The sequence below is a fragment of the Anabas testudineus genome, chromosome 16 (assembly GCF_900324465.2).
Source record: "Anabas testudineus chromosome 16, fAnaTes1.2, whole genome shotgun sequence".
Lineage (NCBI taxonomy): Eukaryota > Metazoa > Chordata > Actinopteri > Anabantiformes > Anabantidae > Anabas > Anabas testudineus.
Window position 1 is genome coordinate 7,763,855 of NC_046625.1, and position 26,917 is coordinate 7,790,771.

The following is a 26,917-nucleotide window of genomic DNA, read 5'->3' on the forward strand; positions in this document are numbered from 1 at the left end:
GGTGTGCCATTCATATCACCTAACGCACACAGCTGCATACATTCATATCTTTGCCTGTCAGAGGAACCAGTCTTTTGCCAAAACCTGTTGTTTTGCTGTTGCATAACGTAAACTCTGTCTCCTTTTCTGGCCTCAGCCGTAATCACAAGCACCTGACCGATACTTTAATCCTGTCCCATTAAACTGAACTCTGCTAAGGCGTGTCTCCAGGTAGACTTCGTTTCATTAGCCTTGCACTTGCATTGAGAGTCTTCAGCCACAGGGCCTCTTTATCTTTAGCTCCAAAGGCTCAGTCTGCTATTTGTGATGCTTCAAATTAGGGGTCAGTTTGTGGTCCTAGCCTATTTCAGGCCACAGGCAAGACATGGGTCCCATTCCAGGTAATGATGGGGGATTAGGTAAGTTGTTTAAAGCAGACAGCCATAACGTCGGTCACACAGCCGACCTGGTTTTGGTCAGAGACTGTGTTGAGATGTAAACATACACTTAGAAATCACATGTGCAGCTTACCTACAGGAACCAAACAAACACCCAGTGGATAAACGCGTAATGTCACTCGGCAGCATAGATTTACAGCATGTACAGTCAAAACCTAATTTCTGATGCAACTGCCTATCTTGGCTGTTGCAATAAATGTTTTTACCTTTGGCTCATCAAATAGGAAATGCTATTTGAATTATCATGATCTTGAATTCACAGTGAAGCTCTGTCGAATATTTTATTTGTTAGGAGTGTGACAGGAGGTCCATAAATCTTCATATTTGCATCCTGTGGCAAGTTGATTTTTGCATTGCATGAGAAGAAATTTATATGCAAATGATTTCATTAAAGCAGTCGTGGAATTTAAAGGGTGTGGACACATAAAACATTATCTGCTTCATGAGAGATTAACAGTAGGATTGCTTGTAAAGTCAGCTTGTAAGACCCACTTTGACAAGGTTAATATGAAGTCACATGTTCAGATTTAGTCCATGAACCAAGACCACAAATCCTGCTACCTCCCCCCTCACTTGCGCATAAAGCAGGTGCACTCTCATACATGTAATTTTACAATCATATCAGGCAATTATATTTGACAGCAGCATTTGTGAGTTGGAAAACACTGCTTGTATCATTCACTGCATTTTCATCTCAATCAACAACATCATGCACGAGAAAAGCATTAGATGCGAAACAGGCCGCTTTTGCTGTTGTGGCTGGGAAAGAAAAAAAAAAAAGCTAAAATAATTTATGGTAAGCTGCTGATGAAATAAAATGAAATTAAGTAGTGTAGTTTAGTAGTTGGCATGGGTGACTTGCAGATAGGGGAATGAGTTTGGGTTGGGGTGTTTGTGTGCAGGGGATATCCGACTGTCATGGCCATTCTAGGAAAATAATATTGAAAAGTTGAGTCCTGTTGGGAAGGATGTGATGCTAGGCAGACAGTACCATTAAGCCCCTATAATTACCTATAAATAGATGGCTTCTGACTTCTAGGAAGGCTGCAGTATTCCGAGGTCACAGCTTCTTAATCAGCTTCTTAGTGGAGGGAGTTTACGTAGAATTGTGTACTTCTGACCCCTGTTACACCTTCCACTGGGACACCAGTCACAACTGTAGTGTAGATTAGTGGTAACATCACTGGCCTTTCTTTTTTCTGACGTTCTCTAACTAATCTGATCCAACCAAGTAATTTGCAGGACAAATTTAGTTTGATACTGAATATGTGTGGTTTATAGTTAATTACATCAGAGTGGATGCATTCTGCCTTTGTGTGTAGGAGAAGCACATGTCAATTGCAACAAAGCATCAGGGTCTTTAGTGTTGTGTGTATCTTTGTGGGGGCTAGTGCAGGGGGAGGGGCTGTCCAGTTCTATAGGCGTGTGTGTTTGGGCCCACTGATTGGTCTGACAGCATGTCAGTGCAGAGAATGGTACATAGTGTTGCTCTTGACTTCATAATGCCTCTAATGGCGACTTTAAAGGGAACTTGGCGCGGGGATTGCCCTGTAGGCACCCAGAAGTTCAATTAAGTTCCAGGAGGTTAGATAATGCTATTGTTATGCTGAGAGGGTTGCTTTATTGTACATGTCAGCATGAGTAGTAATGGGATACAAAGATCTAGAACACACACTGTATTTGTGTATAAAGTCTATTAAAATAGAAATGTATGATATAGGCGTTTAAGACATCATCTGATTTGGGTGTATGCAACTGCAAAAGTACAGTGCATCTGTGTTGACTTCATGCACAGGATATAGTTTTCTCTGTATGTGTTTACAGCACAGTGATTCTTCCAGCACTTAGAGCAGTCGGATGCCAAGGCATTGCGCAGCAGGTCAGCCAGGGTGCCAGGCAGTCACTCAGACACTTTAATCCAAATCGACTAGACTCTTATTTATATAGTATATTTAGGTAGTGGCCTGTGCAGGGTCAGCAGGGCAAAAGGTCACAGGGCTTCCATTATTGGAAGCGATTGTAGGGCAGTGAAAAGGAAACACAAACGGGTGAAGAGAGAAATATGTCTATCAGGGTATATATATATAGTCTTATCCTATGAAACACATACCCCCTGACTCCTCAGGCAGTAGTGTTTATAACAGGGCTGAATCATATCAATTTATCTAATTGATTTATAGGTAAAAAGAGGGACAGACTCTCGTAGTCCTGTCACCATGCACGAGCTCCGGCAGCTGCAGTGGAGAGACACTTCGTAAATATGAGGGATATGAATGTCAAATGTGCAGCAGAGAGTGTGTTTGACAGAAGCTTAGGATGAAGTGGAGAGACTTCAAACTTTTCAGAGTGTGTAGAGCTGCATGTGTGTCTGTTGCGTATGTGTGTGTATAGGAATGCATGCTTGTGTCGCTTGATGATGGTTGGGGAGTCTGAAGAGACTGGAAACTATCCTAGACTTCAGCTGATTCATATTTTATCCTCCGTCTTGGCTCAGGGGAGCAGAGTAATTTGAGAGTGTGACAGACACACACGCACACACACACATATATATGTACACACTCTCACAAAATGAGAGCATATGATGCATGCTGGACAGATTTATGGTGCAGGATTATGAGCACCTTACATCTCCCCTTGGCTCCTGCAGCCAGAGCCAGGTTGGGTTCAGGCAGTATATTCAGGTTGAGCCGGATATCTGATGCCAAGAAGACTGTTCTCACTGCCTTTCCCTCTGCAGCCTTCAGGCAGCCATGGCAGTTCATTTCTCACTGAAAATGATTAATGTACATGCAAATTACCAAAGCACGGGCGTGCATTCAAATACGGGAGACAGCAATCAGGAGACGGTAATGTGAAAAACAATATAATTTTGCCTTTGATATTACAGCACTGCCTCCTATCACACGATCTACCAGACACCCATGCTATCTCTTTTATCTCTCCGCTTTTCTCTTTGCTCCATCCATCTGTCTGCCCATTACACATTCTATACATTCTTTCTGTCTTAGTGGTTTTTGGCACAAGGGCCAATTGAGGTGAGAAGTGTTTCTCCAGGTAGATATGGCGTCAGGATTTTGAGCTTTAGCAGTCTCTTGCCAGTGGTCTACGCCGCCTTAAGTAGCTTGCCTCCTCTTATCTAAGAGAAATCTCATATCTCACATTATCTCAATGATAATAGGATAACAATGCTGGATTTTCCCCCAGCTCGACTCCTCTGAGCTACTGGGCCTTTTGGAGCAGAATACAAGAAGATGAGACCATCAAGTTCCCAATTTGACAGGGTTGAACTAATTTGGATGTTCTTCTCTGCTGAACTGAACTTCAGCTGTTGAAGCATTTCTTACCAAGCTTCTTACACTTCTCTATGCTTTTCTTTTACAGCCATTTGCTGATATTTCTCATGATATTAAATACTCTTCTTGGTTCATTTCTTTCTTCCAAACTGAAGAAGCATAGAGAAATTGTCATTCTTTCCCCATTGCACTATTTATGGCGATGGTTTCCTCTATTCCCTCTGGCTTAGGCACATGCATTTGCACGAAACACACAACATACTTGTGCCTCCTCAAACCACCCATGGAGGAACACTCTGTTCTTGGGTGGGGTGAACCATTTTTGGGAGAGGAGGGGGCTGACAGAGAGCGGAAGTGGACTTTCTACGGCGCTGTTTTGCTGTCTGATTTGTTTTGAAACCTGTCTGACTCGTAGCGATTGGCTTATATGGAAGGTGTGGCTCTATTTGGTAAGCACCCATGGATTTTTTTTTTTTTTTTGGCAAAACTGTTCACAGCTGCAGGGACAGAATGTGGTGTGTGTTTCTCTCTGAGGCTGTGTAAGTTTGATGTCATGGAGACTTGACGGGAGAAGGGGACAGCCTTGAGTTTTACACCAGTGCTGGGTGATTAGAGCACATCTTTTTATTTCATGGGAACGGGTTGTTAAACTGGGGTGGAGAGGTCTTCTTCTGTTTGGGGGTCTGCATGTCATGGCAGTGCTGCTAGACACACACCATTTCAATAAAATGGGAGTAAACATCACTGCGTTCTCGCTCAGTTGCCCTCCAGTCACATTATATTGACAACAATATCCCTTTGACGTGTAGCCCTGTTTATATTCTTCTAGTATAGAGGCTGAATAAAAATGAGAGAGGTCTTTAAGATCTTTGTCAGTTGAGTTGATAGTAATATTAAACCCAAAGTACATTTAGAATAAAGCATTTTTCATTCATGACCATAAATACTTTTCAAAATGACTAATGCACAATAAATGACTCATCATGTAATGACTGGCTTACATCTCAGAAATGAAATACCTCAGCATGCTGTGTCCCAATGTAATGAGGTTAAGAAAGTGCCCATTGTTATTGCACATGCCTGATTCAGTACCAAAGACTCAATGGACAGGATTCACACATCAAAGGCTTTTTCTAATATGCAAGATATTTGACAGTTTTCACATTCAGTCAAGTGCTGTGGTGAAGTAGCTTATTCTAATACAGAAAAAAATGTCTGTCAGTTTCAATCTGATGCCAGCGGTTGAAGTTATTTCGTCCCAGAGAAATGTTTGTATTACAAATGTTGTAAATGGTTTTGGATATTCGCTTCAGCATGTGAATAAAATGTGTTAGTCCTTGTGGTGCTAGAAATTTTTTGGGCTCAGTGTGTAGCGGCATGCTTGTTGCTCATCTGTGTCAGTGTGCATAATATGTGATTGTCATCTGTGTGTGTGTGTGCGAATGCTTCTGAGTGTATTTCTCTCAATCTTTTCCTTGTATGAGTGTAACTGTGTGTGTGTGTGTGTGTGTGTGTGTGTGTGCATGTGGGTGTGTTGGGGGGGGTTGATGGGCTCAGTGGGAGCCCAGGTCCCGAGGGAACAGCTCTCGTTAATAATTCAGACGAGGCTCATTATCAAGGCAGCGCAGATTTCTCCCTGATTCCACCTTAATTGCAGGCAGGCTGCTCCACTCAGGCAGGCGGTAGTCACGCTGGGTCGGCTCTGTCTTTTTCCCTACCACTACGGGGCCTGCTGTACTCCACTCTGTTCTGCTCCATATCCAGTACTCAACCCTATCACAGCAAGCTGGCCCCGGGCTTGCCTAATCCATATTAGCATACACCGTAATAGCCGTAACAAACTACGAACATGCTATTTTTATTTGCACTGTTTGGGCATCGCTGTGGAATGTTTTGTTTCGCTGGCCAACAAAGACGTAATCCGCAGGATGATGTGGCAGGTTGTAGACCCGAAACAAAGAGTTGAATAATCATATCAGATGGTTGAAAATGATCATCAAAAACTGTGATGATCAATTATTAATTTCAGCCTTTGCTGTTTCCAACTTCTATGATATAACATAACAAAATGATTAATGACAGTTTTACACATATGTGTACACAAAATTATTAATTGATTTATTTTAACAACTTAAGTAAGGATAAGGAAAATTAATATATAAATTTGCTCGAGCCCTTGTATACTGTATGATTTATGGTTCATTATGATTCAGGTATACATTTGTACATGTTTATGCTCACAACATAACCCATATAATGCCTTATGATGCACACTACACAAAGCCTTATGTGTTTTCCTTTGGTTGCTCTGTGAAAAATTATAATGGCGAGTTTATCCTTGAAATAGCCTATAGCATATTATCATACTGATGACACTATAGAATGTGTGTTGCCATGATTGATATCTGGCTACTATAATAGTCCTCTTCGTGCCCATCTATAGGCTTATGTAATGTATCTTGTCTTCATAATTTACACTGACTGATGGGTTTCCATTCAGTCCATTCAGTGAAGCCCCGCTGAGAGAGCAACATAATGGGCCTAATCTTGTCATACATGTATATGAATATTTCAAATCAAGCCATTGTAACTCGATGGGGGCTTTAGATAAACAATACAGATGCTTCTTTCTCTTTGCTCTCGCTGTAAGATGAAGTGTGCTCCAAGCTGTATTTCTCTCCCAGCCACAAAACTAGCTTCCCACAAATCACAGTGTCCATATTTCCTAATTCAATTTTTCTCTTCGTCGGATAACTCTTCCTGTATGCGAGGGATTGATGGCCATGTGGGTCCGTGTAAATGCATGTGTTTACGTGCGTGCATATTGCCATGTCTGTCCCTGAGAAAGAGATGATATATGCTGAGCTAAACGGTGTATTTCACAATGCTCCATCTCCAAACCCTTCCTGGCAGCCACTTGCCGGGTCTCTCACTCTTCTCTGCCTGTCCATCAAGCCTCTGTCATGAGCCAAAGGATTGTGGGAGGGGAAAGAGGAGCTTATAAGGGCCGTCAATCAGTTTACCTGAGCTTGGCGGTCCCAGCCTGTGATGGACGGAGCCGCCGAACAAAGGGAAATGTAGTTAACGTTGACTGATTGGAGCAGGTGGATAGAAAAAAAAAAGGGGCCAGCGGAGAGGAGGTGTAGCAAGAATTATGTTCGAGAAAGATGCTTGTTATGCTAATGGATGGTGGATATGCTGCGGCTGTGGCTGTGGCTGATGGATGGAGCTGTGGAGGTCACCTCGGGTAGAAGCTGGTCAGGAACTGGCACAGTTCAACCTACTGAGCTGTATTGTCGGCTCACCTGAGCCGAAAACTGACCTTGGAAAGTAATCACTTCCCATGTGTGGTTCTGCGTGGGCCTGTACATTTATATGTGCAAAACAAACCACGTGTGAGCAAATCTGCGTGGGAGCCAGCATATGTGTGGGAGGTTACTGCACTGGGATGAGGTTGTTGGATATTGAGGTGACTGTGAGACCAGCTGGGGTTGAGGGGGAAGGGGTGTGTGTTTTTGTGTGTTTCAGGGGAGTCTGGAAGGGAGGAGGGGGGGAAATTCTTGCCTCCCCAATTGGATTTGTGTGTCAGTAGCATGAATCTGGGTCAGGACACTGGGTCCGGTGTTTAGTATGCTGACCGTGTGAAGTCTGAACTCCGAGTCTGTTCATAGCCCTGAATGAACCCAGCACGTCTGCCTCGCTCGGTCTCCTCTCGCCCTTTCTGTCTTGGACTCTTTTTTTCATCTGTCTCTTCCACCTCTTTCTCTTTCGTTTTCTCTTTGCGCCGAGAGCCTTTTTCTATCCCCTCTCCTCTGTCTCTCTCCCTTTTTTCTTTCCGTACCCCAGGCTTTTTTTCCCTACCCTTCTTTCTCGTGCTCTCGTTTTTACTGTCAGTCACTCACGGCCTTCTCTTCTCTCCTCACTTGTTCTTCTTCACACTCTCAGTCCTTCCCACAAAGTAGTCTTTTTATCACTCATTTCCCTCTTTCCTCACTCATTTCTCCTGCTCCTTTCATGTGCTTTTGAAATTCCCTTTTCATCTTTAGCTCTCTCTCTCTCTCGCCTGCTTTCTCCCTCCCTCACACACACACACACACACACACACACACACACACACACACACACACACACACACACACACATACAGACACACTGGCTCATTCAGTCATTCTTTTATTATCCCAAAACTAAAGTGATAAATGGCTCTCTTTCTTCTCCGTAAATGTCACTCTGGGAATTGTCTCTGCTCATTGATTGACTGGAGTAGAAGGATGGCCACACATGCACATGCGCCAGTCACACACACACACACACACACACACGTGCACACAGGCAAAAGAGAGAAAGGAGAAGAAGAGTGTGACAGGAACATTATCTATCACTAGAAGTACAGCTTGGCTGGGACTGCAGTCGCCAGGGTTAACATCTGGTCCTCACAGGTTCAGCGTTCTCTCAGAGACTGATGCGTCATTTGTACGTGTGCTGTTGGTTTATTATAAAGAATTAATTCTCAACAGTACTTGGCATTCGCAGGAGTGCTGGGAAGAGGGAGCGCGACAAGGGATCAATCAAAGTTAAACAATCTGAGCTGGCAGGACAGGCCGGTCTTGCCATTCTTCTCTTTCTAAAGTGACGTGATGCAGAATGCATAAGTGTTATTCCCGGTATGATCATTTGGTTTTAGCTTATCCTTAACTTTCAGAAAAGTGTGAAAAAAGCCATTGTTCAGAACAGACAGTGTGTGAATGTGTGTGTAAGTAAGTAGGGGTTAATAATGCTCAGTCATTTTCTTAATGTCTCATTCACCCTGCCTCAGGCGGTGGAGCTTGATAAAGGTCAAGACTACTGGTGGTTATATGTCGTCTTCCCTTATTTCATTCTCTTCACTGCACAGCGGGGATGGGGGGGGGACCAAGAAGAAAGCAAAGTCCACAGCCAGCCAGCGACGATGCTGATCCGCATGTCTCCATTCTCCGAACCAGGATAAGGAGATTTAATAGGGAGACAGTGGGGAGACCGGGTGGCTGGCTCATTCAGTGAAGAGGGGATGAAAATATTAAATTGATAAAGAGACAGAGATAGAGAGACAAGTGAGGAAAATGGAGAGGGAGAGAAAAGAGAGCTAGAATAGTAGAGAGTAGATTATAGGGCTTCCAAGCAGGACTGGAAGCCAGACTTGGCTGCACTTCAGCTACACTCTGCACACTTCAGCTCAAGTGTGCGTCCATTAGTGCACTCCCATTGCACTCAGAAAGCTATGCACTGTGAGATGCAACACACACACACGCACACACACACACACATGCACACATAAGACATACACAGAGTGAATGTCTTACATACAGTTCATACGTGCAAAGCGGAACAGACAGTTTTACAGTATAGTTACAGTAGCCCTGCCCTCCCATACACACATGAACCCAAAAAGGTACACTGGCCTAGTCCTGCTCCATCCCTCCCTCTTTCTCACTTTCACACACATACACACACACACACACACACAATCTCTTCACTAGCCACCAGATTGCTTCCCGTCAAAATAAATAATTAAATGCATGCAATAAAGGCTTCCGAAAAAAGATCCCTCAATTAGTGCAAAATGGGTAAATGGCATGGGGTAGGGGCTGTGGAGGGGAGTGGTATTTCGGGAACACATACACACACATGCACACATACACACAATCTATTACATAAGGCAAATCATGACCCAAGAAGGTTTTTACTCATTTGTGTAATGGTAATTTGCCCCCTCCCCTTTAGCAATCAGCTTAGCAAAGTCTTTTCTCAAATCCTTACAAGTGATCCATGCCCAAAGACTGGCCAGGGAGAGATCTTGATGAGTGCCACAGGAGCAGCTGAGGAGATGCTGCAGGGGTCAAGACTATGTGTGTGAGTGTGTATGCGGAGTTATCGCTGTTGATTTTCAGCGGGTGCAGGAGGTAAAATGCTGGGATGTTCACATCCTGTTTAAAGATCAGCTATTACATTGGCATCACTGATCAACACGATTCGCGTTTTTATAAGGCTGCAACTAATGATTATTTTCACCAGACACAGTCACTGCTCCTGTCCAGTCACATGTTTCTAGTACAAATGCTCAAATCCTAATTTCACTTCTGAATCATATGAAAATCCTTTAGTCTTTCAGCAGAGCTGGCATCTGGCCAGGCGGCATTGCTTAACTTCCTGATATCTCTTTACTGTAGTCATCAGCCTGGCTATAACGCCGAACTACACTCACAGCAGGTGCCAACACTAAGCTCACAAATGTTTCACTGGGACAGTTTTATTACAGAATAGGCCTTATCTGTGTGTGATAACTGCTATGCCAGTAAAGCAAACAGATGGATCCCTGAACCTGAAAAACCTAGCGAGTAAGCAAACTAGAGAGAGAATTAGCTCATGTGCTAACACAACTAGCTTTGTAGAAGCTGTTCTATTTGTTTAAATGTCAGGCATGTTGATTCTGGTATTCAGCATAGGGCATCACAGCACAGGTCACAGACCTGAAGGAATAGCGCGCGATCAGAGTGATCACTCTGACTAAGGCAGCTCGTGAGTGAAGGGAACGCTAGAGAGGCAGACGTAGATGGTGGAGTAAACACAAATCTCTGTGGACATGAAGATTACTGACTCAAAGGGTGAAATGAACGGATGAATTGATGGATAAATGTACAAGTGGAAAAAAAAAACTGATGTGGAAGAAGTGAAAGGCTGAACGACCGCAGGAGATGAAGGGATGGGATGCAGTGAGGAATGAAAGTAAAAGAAGCGGAAAGAGCTTACATGTCTTACATGTGTTGGACACCTTGCTGCGGTTAAGACTAGGTCAAGAAGCACTGATGCTTACTGCAAGGAGAAGATCGGCTGTGTGCAGATCGGGTGAAAATGGGAGCAATGGGCCGAAATGGAAAGATGAAAGTGAAGAGGGGAAGTAGGATGGATAAATCTGGAGCTGGGGAAATGACGAGCTGCAACACACATTGCCTAAGTGAGGGCATGGCTTGGAAGACGTGGTGAGGGACAGAGAGGGTCAAGGTGAAGATGGATGGAGGGGGGGGCGGGAGTTAGAAAGCAGAAAAAATAACAAAGGAGGGGGCCGTGTTGGGGTCTTTGTGGTGGAGCGATTGCGTGACTGAGAGGAAAGTGCACTGCCGTGTGTGTAATGCTCTCAAGACGGATATTAAGACGCACTGCCCGACTCACACAGTCACTGCCCCTCTCTCCCCTTTTCTCCTTTGCTCTCCTCCATTCTGCTCCCCCTCTCCCTGCCTCCATCTCCACTAATGATCCTCGCGTCCTGCCACACTGCTGGGGCTGAGTGATGCCCACTGACAGTCGCACTCAGGCGGAAACGCTGCAATCCCCTTCCATGACTGCTGTGACACACACATGCGCGCACACACACACACACCATGCAGAGGTGTAACACTTTCTTACATACGTGCATCAGCTCATGCAAAGCTGCTGACAGATGTGTGTGTGCGCATGAGACCATCACCCTCTCTCGCACACGCAGAACCCCTCAGTGGCGCTCACAGTCATGTGCATACAGTAAATATGTCTCCATCCAGCTGCATCTGCCTTAAAGAATTTCCATGTGATGGATAGACGTGGGCTGTAGAGGTAATCAGCTTGTTAATGCTGCCACCAGTGTCTCTTCTGGCCTCTGAGCTTCATGACAAGAAGTGAAAATGAGAAATACAGTACATGATCATTTTGTTAATTAAAAATATTCTTCACCATACATTGAAAACATGTTTTGCATAGAAATGCTAGGCTACACACAATCAGTTTGTTTCTGCATATATAGTCTGAGGTTGTGCCCCAGAGGCATGGAAGTATCCCACTGAGCAGGCATTTGAGAGTATTAGGTGTCACCATGGCTCCAGAGATGGAAGTAACAAATTATATTTATTCTTGTTACTGTGATTATAAGTAGAATTTCTGTGTATGTTTATTTTTGAGTATTTTTTTAAGCTATAATTTAACTTTTACTTATGTATCTAATCGAAATCATTCACATTCAGTCATAATCTTGGTAGTTTTTCTTTACTTAGCCTTAAGCTACATTCATAACAGAGACACAACCTTAGTCATTAGATCACAGTCCAAACAAAAAGACAATTAACAAATGTTCAAAGGTATTTCACAAATTGTTAAATTAACATCGGCACACTGTCACATGACAGCTTGACGATCTGAGCGTGACACTTTCTGTGTGCGCTCCCTCTAATCTCCCTGAGTCATTAAATTCCTGCAGTTTATGTGCAATTATGGTTTCTATGCCAGTGATAGCCAGGGCCGGAGGCATTGTGTCCGTTTGTCTATACATTGGTCCGTCAGTATGGTTACCTAATTTTTGTGAACATAATACCAAACAATTGCTCAGTTGCTTGAGATCTGTTACTCGCCACACGTGACAAAAATGTCACTTATCAGTTGAAGGGAATTTCTTCACATTTAGCACAACTGTCACCTTCTTCTCAAAGAATGATTAGGGTGTAGTAGCCAAAGGTCAAGGTCACAGGCATTTCATGTTCATCCAATTCTTGTTGTGATCTGGCCTGCAGTAGTGACTCTCTATTTTGATAGACAAGCAAACAAAGCTCACTTATGTACTTTCATATTGTTCAATTTGTTCTGAGACAAAACTCAAAATGTTAAATTTGTTATGAAACACAGCACAGAAGCAAAATGTGTGTATGCATTATATTACATGGTGCACATGTAGTGTGACACATTAAATTTAGATGCAGTCACGTGATTGTGCCTCTCTACTACTTCAGCTCTGTCTACTCTGCACCTAAAATGCATTTTGCAGATATGTTCAAAATGAATGTCTTGTCTGAGATAAACTATGGACTCTCTTATTTTATTAGCTTCCTAGTTCACCTAGGTAGAAATTCATTCTAAATGAGGCAAAGACTATGTGTGCTCCAAATATAGCTTGATAATTTTTTATATTTAAAAAAAAACTCTCACTACCTCTCATCCTTTCGTTTCTCCTACTTTTTTTACTATGTGGCACTTTTTCTTTTCCCGCTGTAATCCAACCGATCCAAGCAGATCCTGCCTGCTGAGGAGAGGCTAGTAATTAGGTCACAGCATCTCACTAATTAGATGCTGTGAGCGTATGCACGTCGATTCATGTGTGTGTGGCTGTATATGCGTCCAAACGCTTGGTGCTCTTAATCCGTAGGTGGCCTCTATGGTAATGGAGAGTTCTGGGAAGACGTGTTAACCCGCATTTCATGTTACTCGCCACATGTTACAAAAATGTTCCTGACAACTTGAAATGATGCTGAGGAGAATGATGGGTGATTAAGATGGAGGTACAGTGAGGCAAAAAAGGATCCGAGGGTGAAAGAACAGGTTAGATTCAGTAATTAAAAATGCATGTGAAGCATAACGTTCTCCCAGAACAAGCTCCAGTGTAGAGGGTGCTCTGGCCTACACGTCCTGTGCTGCAAGCAGGTTGTAGTTGCAGAGTATGAATTGGCCTTAAGAGTCCAGGTAGGATTCAGTGAGATATAATTCGAACTTCTCTGTGGAAATAAAATGGTATTTAAGCTGCCGTTGGTCTTCAGAGCCCTGTGCATTTGTTCCATCCTCTTTCTGAGATGCACCCATGTAGGGGGTGAGGAAAAACATACCTGCTTCTGCAGTTTTAATGTCTACTCTGCTGCTATTTGTTTTGGTTCCTCTCAGGATATGTATGTGAGTTAACATGGCCAAGAAATTGATGTCTTCATAAAAAACCTGTGTGAGTCATTTAGAAGTTTTATCCTTAGTAACCTAGTATACATCAGCTCAACAGAGCGTGTGTGTGAAAAGGGCAAGGGGGATAAAAAAGTCAGGAGGCGAAAGGATGAAAATGAGAGTTTATTTACTAGTTATAGTATATATATTTTATTTGTGTGTATCTTCTGTGCAGGCACGTTCGCATAAGCTAGAATATGTACATACTGTAAGTGGGAGAGAGCAAAAGACAGAAAAAAGTAGCGCGGGGGTAGTCTTAATTAAGTTTTCAGGAGGCTCTTAAAAGGTCATGGCATGCCTCTGCACCCCTTCCCCACCACCGCCACCCCGCCAAAAATTCACTTTCCCCCAACCCTCCCATCTTCTCCCTCCCTCGCTTCCCCCGTTGCGATCTATCCAGTCATCAGCCCCCCATCTGTGCACATTAGCCATTCATGAACACACTCATTAGGGTGGGAGTTTGAAGCGATTGTGTTCACTAGTCTGCGGCTGGAGCGTGGCGATTAATATTTCAGCGTCTCCCGTCGAGGAGCTGAGAGCAAGTTTAGCCCTCTTAGGCTAGAGAAAGAGAGAGAGAGCGCGCTTCACCCCCTCCCTTTCTCTCCGTGAACCCCAACAAACCTTTCTTCTCCTCCTCCCCCTTTGCCCCTCTCAGACAACCTCCATAGCTTACAGTACATTGCACCCCTGTTTTCCTTTATGGCATACGCACTCATGTTAGGATACACATTTTTGCCCACACACAGAGAAACACACACTCACACACACACACACACACACACACACACACACACACACACACACACACACACAGAAGACCCTAACTCAAACTGACTTAATTGGGCTCTTTTTGTTTCAGGAAATGGAGAGAGGATGGGGGAGGAGGAAGGAGAGGAGGGGAAAATCCTGTCTTTTCTTGTCCCCCCCGTCTCCTCATTCCTCTCAGTTGAACGGGAGTGCCTTTCTCTCCCTATCCTTTTATTTTCTTTTCTTACGAGCTTGCATTGAATTGGTCAAGCTTGGATTGGGGGTGGTATTACTCACTATATATACAAACATGCAGAGATCATTCGGACCAAATCAATAGCCTTCCTCATTCATACGATACACTGGCACTTAAAATATGAGAATCTGAGGCAACTGTGAGTATCAAGGGTTATCAGGCTGTCGATATTTGAAGCACTGCCGCTGAATACAGAAATAACTTTGACCCTACAGGCGCTGAGCTCTCTCTTCACCTTGATTTCATAAGCAACTGGTTCTGAGGCCATGTCTACACTGATGTGGATTAATTTTGAAATGCGTCTTGTTCCCTCCATTTGGCTCTCTCTCTAATCTAAAGTGAATTTGAGCTCCACTCGTCTTTTCGAAGAAGAAAAAAATGGAAAGATTTCAAAATGCTAACCTTATTCAGCGGTGTGGACAGTGGCGCTGTGAATGTGAACGAATGAACAAAATATTGTCTTTGAGTGATAAATAGCCAGCATTCACAGGCAGTGTGTGTTTGGTTATTGTGAACCACAATGTAAGTAATCGCGGAGAGTCAGAGGTGAGGGAGCAGAGTGCTACTGTAACCTCACGGGCTGTACAGAGCAATGGTTGCAGTTGTGTACTTTGTTGTACAGTTGCATTGTGCGCACAAAAAGAATATGCACAATATACTGCATGTGTGTTTGGCTGTACAGTGGTGTTCTATGGTTTGAAGGATAGAGGCTGTAGCTGAAGGTCAAGGCTGGTTAGCAGAGAGAATACAGCCTTTAACTACCTAAGCTTCTGTGATTCAGATCCCTACCACTCTTTTAAGCGGGCCCCACATGTAAGACTCCCTTTGACTCCCCTTTGTTCGCCCATCCTCTTTTTGTTCTTCATCCACCTCTGCCCTCTCAACCCCCCCCCCTGCAGATATACTCGACCCCCCCCCCCCCCCCCCCACGCGAACTCTCTACTTTTCATTCTAAGCATGCTACTCTCCATCGTCTTCTCAATATAGGTGTGTGAATAAGTGGGAGTCTATGGGCTGTGCGTGAGTAAGTGGAAGACCGCAGGCTGAAGTATTGCATGTGGGTAGGCATTCATGGTGAGCAGTGGTTGGTGTGGTGCACATTGATGGCTAATGAAGTTCCTCTGCACCTCATAGCCCTATTAAACCGCTGCCCCCTACCTCTACCCACTTCACCCCCCACCTCTTGCCTTGTTTCTCCCCGAGGGAGAGAGTTGGCAGGGAGCAGGCTGGCTGCTATGGCAACAACAAGGAACCCTCCCTCTCCCACAGGTCTCCTTAGCAACTGGTAGCTTGGCATTGCGGTAATGAGTGTGCCCGGTGTGCCAGGCTTTGTGTCATGTTGGCATGTGTGTGCAATATACGTGTGGGAGACAGCGAGTGTGTGTGCATAGGTGTGTGTTCGAGTATGTGTGTGTGGTTGTTTGGTACAGTTTGCCAGTTTAGGTGAGACTTAAAATGTGTGATGACAAAGAGATGTGGAGGCACTACTTGGTGCTGGTCCAAGCAAATTGTGAAGCTTATTTTATTAAAATGTAACCAAAACTGGCACTTGACTGACTCGACTTATCTTTTTTTCTGTTGTGCGTGTGTTTGTGTGTTCTGCAGATGTGTGCCTGTGTTTCTGTATATTTGCGCATGATTTGTTTCTTCACTGTGATTGCGGTCATTCTTCTCTGTACTGTGAAATTGAAGCAATTAAAGGGACGATTCGATGAATTTGCATGCCATGTGCATGGCTGCCTATGAGTTTCCTGCTCTGCTAAAATTAAATTAAACTTTGAGAATGATGTTTATTAAAGTGTGATCAGAGGTGTGCACTGACCTTTAGAATGTGGGAAATGAGATTCTCATTGTTATGAATGAGATTATGTGGTGGCCGCGTGTGAAAAAAGCCAGCATTGATTCCATTGTTAGTCGACTGTTTCTTTGTGTATAGCAGAGGGAGGTTTCAATATAATCAAAGCCACACTGTGCCTGTTGGCTATTAAATGGACTGATATACAAATATAGACACACAGGCACTTACATAAATGTAGAATGACTTGTGCATGCTTGCACACATGCATATCTTGCCTATCTTGTAAAAAGAGCTGTAAAAGCCTCTCCAGAAATGTGTTGGTCTTTAACAAAAGCATGGCAAGCCCAGTGGAAAATGTTAGTTTGCTCCCTAGACGAGGTGTGAAGTGCGAGCAGGCGGCCGGCCCCACAGGTGGGCCAGCCCAAACACCTGTTGTGTGAATCCGCAGTGGGAGTGTGCGAGCTCTGCCTACCTTGCAAGTCCCAGTGGAAAAACCACACCCATGATATACTGGCACGTGTTAATTCACATGTCCACACCCACTCTGAGGCTCCCCTGTTTTGTGCGTGGGCGTCAGACGTGATGCCCAGATTGTGTCCCCTTTGTGCCCACCGGAAACACTCAGCTGTCACTGGCATCAGGCTAGCGGATTTTCCGATCCCCTATCCGGGTCTCAGATGCTCTACTAATCTGTCAGCATCTATTTTTACCCACCAAAGCTACAGCAGCCCTTCTCTATCCCACACCCTGCCACCCTGATGCCAACCCTTCTCTTGGCGCCAGAGTGGGCACGGCTTATGAGTCGCCAGCCATTGGCTGCAATTAGTGCACAGTCAGGCTGGAATCCCCTACCAAATCCATTACACCCCTCTCCACAGCCACTTCCTGCTTTGAGGCTACCAGACACACTACCACACACTTGCTTTCCATTTTAAGCCTTTTTATAAATGGCACTCCTGCAGTGTTGTGGAATAATGGGGTCGGATACAGAGCACCTTTCACAGTGCTTGAATCACTCTACTGTGCAAACTCAGTCTATTCAAGTACAATGGCAGCCAAGGGAATGCACATTTGAATTGTTCCTGTTCAGATTTAACATTGAGATTAAGTAAACATTCTATCTGTAATAGGACAGCTATTGGTGAAAAGTCCTTGAATACCTACTTGGGCTCACTTTAGTTTTTGACTTTTTCCTGTAGAGTATTTATTCAACAAGAAATTACAAATGCCGCCAGTCCTCAGAGACCCCACAGTGATATACTGAGATAGATGCATGTCCTAATCCCAGGTTTATTTCTTCCCCAACAAGGGCTGTAATGTGCCTTGCATGCCAATGCAGTCGTGACCACTGCTGTGGAGGCGATGATGGCATGTGGCAGAGAAGTAACTGTTTCTCACCTCCTAATAAAAGAGACTCCTTTTTAATCTTTTCAATTTGATTGCATTCCAAAAACAGGCCCATCTGCCCATCTGTCTCTCTTAAAGAAGCCTCCTAAAGGGATTTTAATCATCTGACTCTGGGCTTCTCAGGCAAATAGCTACATCTCTCTCCTTCCCTCTCTGTCTCACACACACACAATTTCCAATTTTCTTTCTTGTACTCACTGTCATAGTCTCACTTGTCTTCGCTCACTGTCTGATACACCATATCATCTCAGCTCCATTGTGCCATATCTGTGCAGCTAGTAGGCCCTTCAGTCCCTCTTCAAGTCCCCTTCAGACACATAAAATTCCCCCAACCCTGTCCCTATTAATCCACATGGCTCCAAATTCTTTATTTCCCTTCAAAGGGACAACGCGAGCCGTGACATCAATCATGGAAAGCGAATATTTAGCCGGCGCTAATTTCCACCAATAGCCTGGAGACAGGCTTAGCTGACAAAACTCATTCCTGCACTGAACAAAACTGCTTGTGTTGAAACCTCCCCTCCCCCTGATCCCTCCTGCCTTCTGCACAGGCAAAAACAGCACCACAATAAACACAGTTAGTACTTCTGTTACTCCCCCTTGATTTAGGCTTATCAAATGAATGTGCACCATAGAGGGATACACTTTGACAATACATAATGGCTCCATTCTGCATGAAATGGTTTGGTAATACCAGTCGAGTGTGGCAAACGGCTTTACTTGGTGCCACTACAAGAACAGCTGCTGTGTTCTTAGCTGGGCAAGTGCACCACGCTGCTTCACCCTTGAGGTTGTTTGAATCGGGTGAGTGGTTTCTTTTTGCCGGTTCCCAGACCCCACTCAGAGTTCTTAGTTCCTCGCTCACTTCTGTTTGAATGAGTGCACAGTCGCCACAAGATGAATCCTATAAACCGTTTGACCTGTTTCCTCTACCCTTAAGTGTGTGATCATGTGTGTGAGTGGAAAAACTCTGAGTGGGTTCTGATCAGGGGCTAATGGAGAGGGATGTTGAGTAGGGGGCATTTTCAGGGCACTCCTTTGTGTGGCTTGGATGGGCCCCCCTGTGGTATCTCTATCTTCCCACCCCTTACTCATAGCGCCTTCAACTCTTGCTGTACATCCATAGCAGAGCCCCATCCATATCGGTCAGATTATCTTGATGTTAAGGGTGTCTTGTTTTGTGTCATGTTGGCACATTTATTTCTCTCACAAGTCTGGGCAGTTAGACATTGTTGTGCAAACAGTGGGAATATTGTATATTGAGCACCCATATTGGCCTCATAATGCAGGTGGATTGTGCAGTTAGTCAGACCTTGATGTGTGCTAAGCCTCAGTACAGATAGCCATTAAACTTCATTGATTTCCAGCTCTAAACAGGCTTCTCCAGCCCCTGGATCACACTGAGATTGCATAGAAGAAAGGAAGGGAGAGGAACAATTGATTAGTATTGTAAGAATTTGAAGAGCCAAATGAATGATTCTTAAAGAGGCTATTATGGATGAGTACCAGGAACCTAATTCTGCTCATCAACAAATATTGAGCAATAATCTGTTGGGCCAGATTTGCACAATAATTGTCTGTCTCTGTTTGGTTTGAGCAGCTCATTTCTTTCCATGAGCCAATGAGAAACTGTCTTTTAGTACACCTGTATGCTGTGGAAAAAGGTGTCAACATGTGAACATGTTGGAAAAGAGCTAAAGCTTTTAATCTGAGGACAAAGAGGCCTATCCTGTGACTTGGCATCTATTGTCTAAATTAGCTATCAGTATTTTTGGGCCTTAATGAGAGTTGAACCCAAGCTGAACCCAGAGAACCTTGTTCACCTAAATTGGCTTAGATTGGTCCATAAACTATTATGCTTATCCTCTTTCACTTCATGGCCAAATAAACCCACCCTGATTTAGTTGTGTTGGTAGATTGATGAGGGTTGATGTCCCCTCTAAGAAAACAAAGAAGTCACACCACTACTTATGGCTGCGTCCATTCTTTTCAATATTATGGGACCAGGCAGTGCATCTCTCTGCATAAGCCCAGCCACTGCTTCATTCATTATTTAGAGCCCTCTCCACTAGGCCCATTGTATTAAAGGGGTATGATTTGAATAGGAAGTAGCTTCCTGGACCCAGGCGTGTGATGTGTGTGTTCCTCTGTCATTGTATGTTTCTGTGGGCTTCATCCGTCTGCCTCAGCAAGCCAGGGGGCTGAAAGAGAATTTCCATTTTATGAATATTTAATACATAATAAAGTTTTCAATTTTATTCTATTCAACCCGTAGGGGTAAAAATGTGGCAAAGCCACCCCTCAAGGACAGAGCACAAAGTAAGGTGGTTGATTCGATGGAGGCGTCAAAAATATGGTTACATCAGCTCACTGCCTCAGAAATCATCCGCTAAAACACACACATACAAACATTTGCAATAGTTTAACACTATATCGTGTAAGAATTTTACAATATGCCGATTTGCCACATCTCAAACTCTCCTTGTGCTGTGTTACTATTGGATCATAGCATATCCGGGCTGCCTGCTGTGTCCATGGTGACCTGGCATGGCTCTCTGTGAGACACCCAGCTGGGAGTGCCCCTGAATCAACTTGGGATTAGCCCAGGATTGTCTGGGATTACTCGGGGATGGAGGGGGATTAGCAGTGACTGCCTGTTTCGGGGGCGTGAGGGCCATAGGCTGGCCAAATTGCCCCTGACTCAGACTCAGGGAACAGGAGGTGAAGAGAACCACACCCACAGTGGAACCACCTGCAACCTGAGCTATTCTTAGACTGTAAAACACACAAACAGGATGACAGAGAAAAACATGTGGTGAAAAATCAACAGGACAGGAAACCAGCAGATAGTGATGATGGTGATGATAATGATACCATGGCTGACCACCATCTGAAATCTCTCAAATCTCTCTAGCAGGTGGATTCATCAGATAAAGAGGGTTTGGGATGATGACAAATCCCTCCAAGTTCAATGAGGCTGCTCTTCCCTCATACGGGGATAAATCTAGATTTGAATCAGACAGGTCACACAGAGTTGCAGCATGAAGTGGTTCAGCTCTCTGAAAGATGCCCCATTTACACCCAGCTGTGGTGGAGTGGAATGAAAGCTTACATATGTTTTAATTCAGGCATGCACAGGAGTTGATGGGGATGAGTTGGACTGGTATGATAGGTGGATGATCCAGCCAGGGTGAGACAGAGAGTTGGCGCAGCACGTAGAGAAGCTGTCAGAAGCAGAGAGCAGGCATCCCCTGCGGACCTGCACCGCCGAGATGAAAGGCTGTTTAGTGTTGGAGCAGAAGCATCAAACAACTGCCTCCTCTTGCATCCTTCTCCCCCATCCCCCACTCTCCCTCCATTTTTCTCCTCCTCACTCTCACCATGACTCTCACCACAATATGATATAGTTCTGCCTTTGCACGTTTACCCGGTTGCTATGGTTACCCAATGCCGGAGGTGTCACAGCAAGATAACCCAAGGAGGCATTCACAGATCACCTGAATTCAGTTTGCCTCCCATTTATGTATTCTCTCCTGCAATTTGATTTATTTGTTGTCCCTACATGCAATTCAGTGTGAATACAAATAATCCGAAACATAATGGAGATGGTGATGTGTGAATACCACTCAATCTGGAGCAATCTATTGCACCAGTATATTCATAGACCACAGGAGGTGCGTTGGATTTGATATTTTCCTGCTTTAGTGTTAAAATGCCTCACCATCAACAAAGAGCAGTATTGCAACGGCAGACTCTTTTGCACATCAGGAATCTTCTGCATTCAGCAGCCTTTGAGATGTAAATGATTATGAAAAAAAACTACAGTATATCCTATGAATTACTGAGTCAGTGACTGTACATGCCAGTGCTGAGAATAATGGGAAAGTAATTGGTGACAACTGAAAGAATAGAGATTGAAAGCAGATGTAGGACACTGCTCTTGTGTGCAAAGAAGTGTGTGAAATAAGAAGGAAAATATAGACAAGTTGAATTACTTTGTGTTGCACTGTTGCAAGAGAGAAAGAGTAACCACGATAAAGACAAAACAAGGGAGGGAAATGGAGATAGGGAGCGAAGGTAGATGTCAGAGGGTGGAACACATCCATTAGCCTTCCTTGCTCCTGGCTAAATCTTGCGATACATCCTCTCGTTCAAGCTACGAGAGCGAAAGAGACAGGGCTGGCACCACGCCACACTGGCACAGACTTCAAACATACAGTACGCCCAACCACAGCAGCTTACATCAACCCGGCTGAAAGGAGAAGTAGAGGAGGACAGATGGATTGATGGTAATGAAAGTGGGAGGATTGACGTACATGAGGAGAGAGTCTCAGGTTGTTTCAGGTTGGTTGAAGCTGACAGGGTCTTGCTCTGTGCCAGCTGTAGCTGTCCTTCGAAAATGAATGTGCTCTCAATTTTCTGACTTTGGCTGACACTGATTGCATAGAGGTTTTGAATATCTACTTGTCCGTGTTTTGTATAGCTAATAATAGTCATGGAAACTGCCTGAGAATTTGGTACAGTATTTCTATGACTCAGTATGTATAGACTAAATGATTGGTAAGCGGTTGATACCTATGGTTGAGATTAGCTTCATCTGCCCTGTTGATTTTTATGATTCATGTAATGTTATTTTCCTATGGAAGATTTTAGATAAATCGGATGCAGATTTTACTCATTTAAAAGTTCACCTAAGTAAGTGTGCAATAAACAATGTATTAGATTGTATTGTATCTCTCTCTCACTGTGTATCTCTCTCATCTATCTGCAGAACTCCATCCGACACAACTTATCCCTCCACACACGCTTTATTCGTGTGCAGAATGAGGGAACTGGGAAGAGTTCCTGGTGGATGCTGAACCCAGATGGAGGTAAGATGGGCAAGGCGCCGCGCAGACGAGCAGTCTCCATGGACAACAGCACAAAATACCTAAAAAGCAAAGGCCGTGTCAGAGGCAAGAGAGTTGGGCGTCCTGGGATAGGAGCAGGGTCCACTGTGGTGGGGCTCCAAGGCTCCCCTGACCATGACAGCCCATCACGGAAAGGCCTTGCAGGGGCTGGAGGTGCATCTGGCACAGATGGAGAGTTTGACACTTGGACAGACCTCCATTCAAGGGCAAGTTCATCAGCCTCCACCCTGAGTGGGCGTCTGTCACCTATTCTCGCAGAGGGAGAACCAGAGGAACCAGAGGAGGGTGGCCTGTCCTGCTCCACCTCCCCCCACCTCTACCCCTCACCGACAAGTGCCCGCTCTCCTTCCATGGGGGCAGGAAATCGCTGTCCTCCACTGGAACAGCTGCCTCAGCTGGCTAACTTGACAGGTGCCATCAGTCTGGATGAGCCACTGATGGACGAGAGTTATCATCACCATCACCCACAGCAGCAACACCAGCAACATCCAGCTGTTGGCAGACAAAAGCACCAAACCCCTGTTTACCACTACAGCTCTGGAGTAAAGGGGCAAAGCACCTATGGTGCAGGTGTCTATGGTGCAACAGGTATGGGAATGCTATGCCACCACTCACCCATGCAGACTATTCAGGAGAACAAGCCAGCCAGTTTCTCTGGAACCATGCGGGCGTACTCCAGCACCAATGCCCTGCAGAGTCTGCTAACAGGGGGTCCTGCTGGGCAGCAATACTGTTCCAAGGACATGATGCTGGTACAGGAGAGGGAAAGCCATCCAATGATGAGTCAATCTACTAATGGAGTAGGCTCCAACCATCATAGCCACCACCCAGGCCACCATAATGGCCACAGCCACAATGGACACCATAGTCACAGCTCAGCTCATAGCCATAACAGAACTCACAACCACACTCCTAGTCATAATCACAACAATGTAACCAATCACAACCACAATTCACCTCATAGCCTCACTCACAACAGTCACAACCTCAGCCAGAGCCATAACCACACACCACCCCGGTCTGCGGCCCTGACTCCACGTGTTAACAGCAATCAGCTACAAACCTACAACCACAAAACTCCCTACTTGTACAGCCCTCCATCACATGCTCGCCTCCCTGCTTCCACCACCCTCCCACCAAACCCAGCAGGTATGCTTGGGATGCCCCAGGACTCTTGTCATGTGGCCACCGCCCCACACCCTCACCCTCGTCATAACCATTACCCTGACCCACAACATCAAGGCATGACTAATGGACCTTACCACCTCGGCCAGGGGCTGGGAAATGGTAGCATTGGTAGCGACTACCATGGCTATCACCAACCACACCCACATGAGAGACTTCCAGCAGATCTAGACATTGACATGTTCCAAGGGAGCTTGGACTGTGATGTGGAGTCCATCCTCCTCCATGACATTATGGACTCTGGGGAGGAGATGGACTTTAACTTTGACTGCTCCCTAGCCCAAGGGGTGGGCATCGGTATGGGTATGGGCATGGGTGTGACCATGGGCATGGGGATGGGAATGAGTGGTCTTGCTGGACCACAACAAGCCCACAGCAACCAGAGTTGGGTGCCTGGCTGATGTCTAGGACAACAGAACTACCCTACCCATAAAGCACTGTGTTCAACTGTGGCATTCCTGACTTGACACAGAGACTACAGGACACTCTCATCTCTCTTGTCTTGACAATTCTTCTGTCACCCCCTTCTCTTTAGATTCCCCTTCCCCTTGAGAGATCTAGTTCACGTCACAATAGGTTTTTCCTCATATCAGCTATACTGTGATGACAATCTCTCAGCTGTGCTTGCCCAACATTACTTCTCATCTACCATGAGAACTGAACTTTCAATGCACTTTACTGCAAGTGGGTCACATCTCGCAGTGTAACACATTCAAAGAGCAGCTCAGGCAGAGCTTGACGTGTTTTGTAAAGTGGCTGCATGATTTGACAGGAACAAATGAGGAAATCACAAGCTATGTTGATGAGGTGCCATACCTTGGCATTGAATTAAATATGCTGTCTTTGTCAGTGGTGGGGACAATATGAAAAAACAATGCTATGTATCATTGCCATTAGAGCCGTACAACCTTAGACATTGCTTGCTCTTCATCACTAACCTTTCCAAATTGAAAACATGAATGAATCAAATATTGTTAAATGTAGCCATTGTTTTAAACTGGTTTAAATGCATCTATGCCATATATTAAAATAGAAATCTGATATTTTGCCTTTTGCCATTTTAATTATAACATTCAAATATTTTTCAGTTCCAGTTAATTATCATACATCAGCAGGCCTGTTATTTACAACTTCATGCATTTAGTCCTTGGCACTTTGACTTTTCTCTTGGATGTAAGATTTTGTTAATGCCCTTTTGCCATTGGTTAGAGAATATTGTCACTACATCATTAAATAGATTCTATCATTACTCGCTAGCATGCAATTTGGTGAATTAAAGTGTCATATCACCTTGTCTCACCTGTGCTTCTTGTGCCAGTTTCTCTCTCTCCCCTTCTCTAAATCTCTCCCTCTCTCTGCCTGCCAGAGGAGACAAAGTGACCATTCCTCACACCAAGCCATTAATGTGGCTTGATTGAAATTCAGCATCTTGCTTTTAATCTCCAAAGTGATGCAGCAGCGATGCGTCATTATTGAGAATCTAACGCGCAGTCCCCTCATCTCTCACCCTGTCCGTCCCGGCCGCCACTCGCCTCTCGAACTTAATGCGCTAAGAAAGCGAGACAAAACTGTGATTAACGCCAAGTCACTCTGCCTGCTGTCCTGCTCTGAGAAGGGCCAATGTCACTGTCCGCCTGCCTGCTCACAGAGGGTACAAAGAAGAAGAGATGGAGACAAGCATAGAACACAAGTCTGTTGTTGCAGTGGGATCAGTCATCAGCCTCAGTTTCCATGCTCTATGGGCGTGTGTCTGAAAACAGATAGTGTATTTGTATTGTAAATCATCTCCATTATCTGTATTTTGTGTTCTCATGTTTTCAGTGCTTTTACCCTGAGCTTCAAATAAAATAGGTGCAAAAGGGAGCGATTTAAGGAGAAAACAATCAGCCAATCTGAGTGGCATGAGTCTATGTCAAACAGGGTTGTAATGCCCCACAGCCATCCATGTCCACTTTTTGTGTGTATTTATTCTGTTGTCTTGTAGTTGTTGTTGTATTGTTGAATTTCTAAGGACCAACAAGGACAGTGCTGAACTACCCATGGTGTAAGGATGGAATTCATTGGTGAAATGATGTTGGTAGTGCAGTATGACCTTCCTGTGCTCCAATAATGTGCACTCCTCCCACATGTGCTCTGCTCAATTGTCTCTTCTGTGTTTGTGAGTGGGGGAGTCTTGAAGCTTGTTTCTCACTGGCCTTGTGAGAGAAAAAAAGAGGACACCCCTATTCTCTAGTTCCTTCAAGGAGACTCTGTCTGTACCAAGTGTGGCACACAAATTAAAAGAGGGGGTAGGGGTGAGGGTTATCGTTACAGCCAAAGGTCAAGCACGGCACAGACTATCAGACCATTACTGAGGTAAATACCTTTATTCCAGGGTCGTTAGCCACACTGGATCCAGTTAATCTCTGGGTGGGCAATGCATTTGCATTTTCTAAGGAAATGGGCCTCACAAAGCAGTTATGTTATAACCTATGCTACAGACATTTAGCAGTGCCCTGCTATTGGAAAGAGAGCTATATATGATGTCTAATTTTCCTATATTTATTTATGAAAGAGATTGGTCTTTGTCATTCCTAAATGTGGTAGTTGTTTGCTTAAACCCCTATCCCTTTCCTCTTTTTTTCTCTGTTTTTTAAGATGTCATTCTCCCTTTGTCCCCTTTACTGACTTTTATTTTGTACAAAATCTATATATTAAGAATATTGTATAATAGTTTTTAAAATCTCAGAAGAATATCAGTTTTGTTGTCTATTTCTTTTGTAAGAGAATGTATCTCATCATCTGGTGACTGTTAAATAAATGAAATTAAAACAAAGTAGGTCTCTGTTGTTGCTTTGTGTGACTTGGATCATGAAGATACGTTTTAATATTGTTTTTTTTTTAAATCCAGGACTCTGAAGTGGATTTTCCTGAGCTTTCACTCATGTACTTGTATACAGCGGCTGTCAAGATGAATAATTGTTTGTGCTTGTTAATTTTTTTTTTACATTGTGTAGCAAATCATTTTACAGATGCAGACAACCCCTGCAGTTGTGTTTGACCAGGTCACCAAGTTGCTGTGTGGGAGGCAGAAAGGATGGACTGTATGATGAAAAATGGGGGTTAAAAAAATGTACCATTAC

The 26,917-nt window shown here is 44.3% G+C and overlaps 1 protein-coding gene across 1 annotated transcript in view; it reads left to right on the plus strand.

Annotated features, from left to right (window-relative positions):
• LOC113171155 (forkhead box protein O3-like) overlaps positions 1-26,513 on the plus strand; it is a 29,074-nt gene extending 2,561 nt beyond the window's left edge. Inside the window, exon 2 of the mRNA XM_026373540.1 lies at positions 22,472-26,513. Coding sequence (XP_026229325.1) covers positions 22,472-24,196 — 1,725 coding nt within the window. The 3' untranslated portion in view covers positions 24,197-26,513. The remainder of the gene's footprint in view (positions 1-22,471) is intronic.
• Positions 26,514-26,917: the final 404 nt, after the last annotated feature.